The 1807-nt window shown below is 41.5% G+C and overlaps 1 protein-coding gene across 1 annotated transcript; it reads right to left on the reverse strand.

Moving 5' to 3' along the window:
* Window positions 1-422: 422 nt before the first annotated feature.
* On the reverse strand, window positions 423-1199 carry LOC125492741 (uncharacterized). Its single transcript, XM_048635454.2, has one exon. The coding sequence runs from the start codon at window positions 1197-1199 to the stop codon at window positions 423-425; it is 777 nt and encodes a 258-aa protein (XP_048491411.2).
* Window positions 1200-1807: the final 608 nt, after the last annotated feature.

Below are 1807 nucleotides of genomic sequence, written 5' to 3' on the forward strand. Positions count from 1 at the left end.
TTTTTTTTTTTTTTTGGGCGACAAGAGCAAACAGGCGAATTAAACTAATTTACCTAGCCTAGCCGCTATTGCTAAATTGTGCGCTGCGACAAGATCTTCTCTAAGAACCTTCTTTATTCCCCATTGAGGAACTCTCCGACACAGAGCCCTGAAATCATACATAATTGTGGCGATCTCAACTGGTTGATGAAGACTTTTTGTTGCACGGACAACCTCCGTTGAATCTGAATGAACTTGTATATTGCGGATCCCTTTTGAGTAAGCTTCGTAGAGTCCCCGATACACTGCGAGAGCTTCAGTTTGTAGAGAAGAAGAAGCTGAAACTATGGCGTTACCCTCAAATATCTTTTCAGCATTCATATACGCCGTCCACCCTATTCCCGCTCTCGGATAGTTTAGCTTATGTCTCTTCCAAGCTCCATCTACCAAAACTTTGCATGCTTCTTGTTGATCAGTATATAGAATGGGTGAGACCCTCTGATGGGAGTCAGACTCAGATAACCCCCCTTAATTTGATGTCCTTTTATTCTATTACTTTCGTCAAATTCTTCGAGAAGGATGTTCTTCTTTTGTAGTATAACAGACGGGTGTTCGAATAAACTCTTAAACTCAACATTATTCCTATAAAGCCAGATTGACCAGAGAGTAGTAACAAACTCTCTTACCCTCTCGGATTTTACTCCGTCTTCCCGCCAAAAAAGTTGTAAAAAATTCCGGATCCAATCTTCAATTGGAATGTATTCACTTGACCGAGTATTAATTCCAAGTGCAGAAGCAGACCATATTCGAGAAGAAATATCACAGTCTCTGAACAAGTGCCTTTCATCCTCTGGAAATTGATGGCATATGCTGCAGTTAACACTTATGGGAATGTTGCGCTTTGCTAAGTTACAATTGGTGGCTAGGGCTTTTTGGAGAAGTCTCCAGATAAAAATCTTCCATTTGGGTCTAAGATCAGAAGCCCAGAGTTTACTCCAAAACTTCCTTTTATTACAAGAGGATTCAAGGCCTCCTCGCAGCCCAAGAAGGAATGCGTAAGCATCCTTTACTCTAAAATCCCCATGCTTAGACTCACTCCATGCAAAGTAATCCTGAATATGCTCCTTAGGAATGTAGGTTGTCAGGATCCTAATAGACGATTCTGGCATAAACAGCTTCCAGATGAGCTCAGAGTTCCACTTTTTTTGATTAGTTACCATTAGATCCTAAACGGTGCGAATCCCACACTCCTGCAAATGAATTCCAGGTTTAAGCTTGATGGGATCTCCTCTTGCCCAATTATCTTTCAGTATTATGGTGTCAGAACCATCTCCTATTATTTTAGTGAACCCTCCCACACAATCTTGAATAGCCCTGCAGAGGCCCCTAAAGCCCCAGGAGGCTCTCACTAATTTTGACTTATTGAGGGTCAAGCTGACTGGGGATGCCTTATATTTTGCTATATACAATTGGGATATCAGAGTGTGACTTGAGTTATGAATTCTGACAGCTTGCTTTGCAAGTAACACTTTGTTAAAGAGGTGAACGTTTCTTATACCTAATCCTCCGCTACCTTTAGGTAGTTCCAGAGTTGACTTTCCTTTCCAATAGATCGGTTTTTTTTCACTGGTACCAGCCCACAGAAATCTTGCGAAAATGGAGTTCAACTTATCTGCTGTAATCTTTGGAATGAGGAAAGTGCTGAGAATGTTGAGGCTGAGCATAGAGAGGACGCTGTTAATTAGGATGACTCGCCCAGCAAGCGAGAGGGATAAACTGTGCCAACTTGAGAGCTTTTTTTCAACCTTCTCTACTAAAGGATTGAACA

The sequence above is a fragment of the Beta vulgaris genome, chromosome 8 (assembly GCF_026745355.1).
Source record: "Beta vulgaris subsp. vulgaris cultivar EL10 chromosome 8, EL10.2, whole genome shotgun sequence".
NCBI lineage: Eukaryota > Viridiplantae > Streptophyta > Magnoliopsida > Caryophyllales > Amaranthaceae > Beta > Beta vulgaris.

What these genes read in the sequence shown, in the direction of transcription:
- LOC125492741 (XM_048635454.2), bottom strand. Translation starts at nt 1,199, where the DNA reads ATGGTAACTAATCAAAAAAAGTGGAACTCTGAGCTCATCTGGAAGCTG.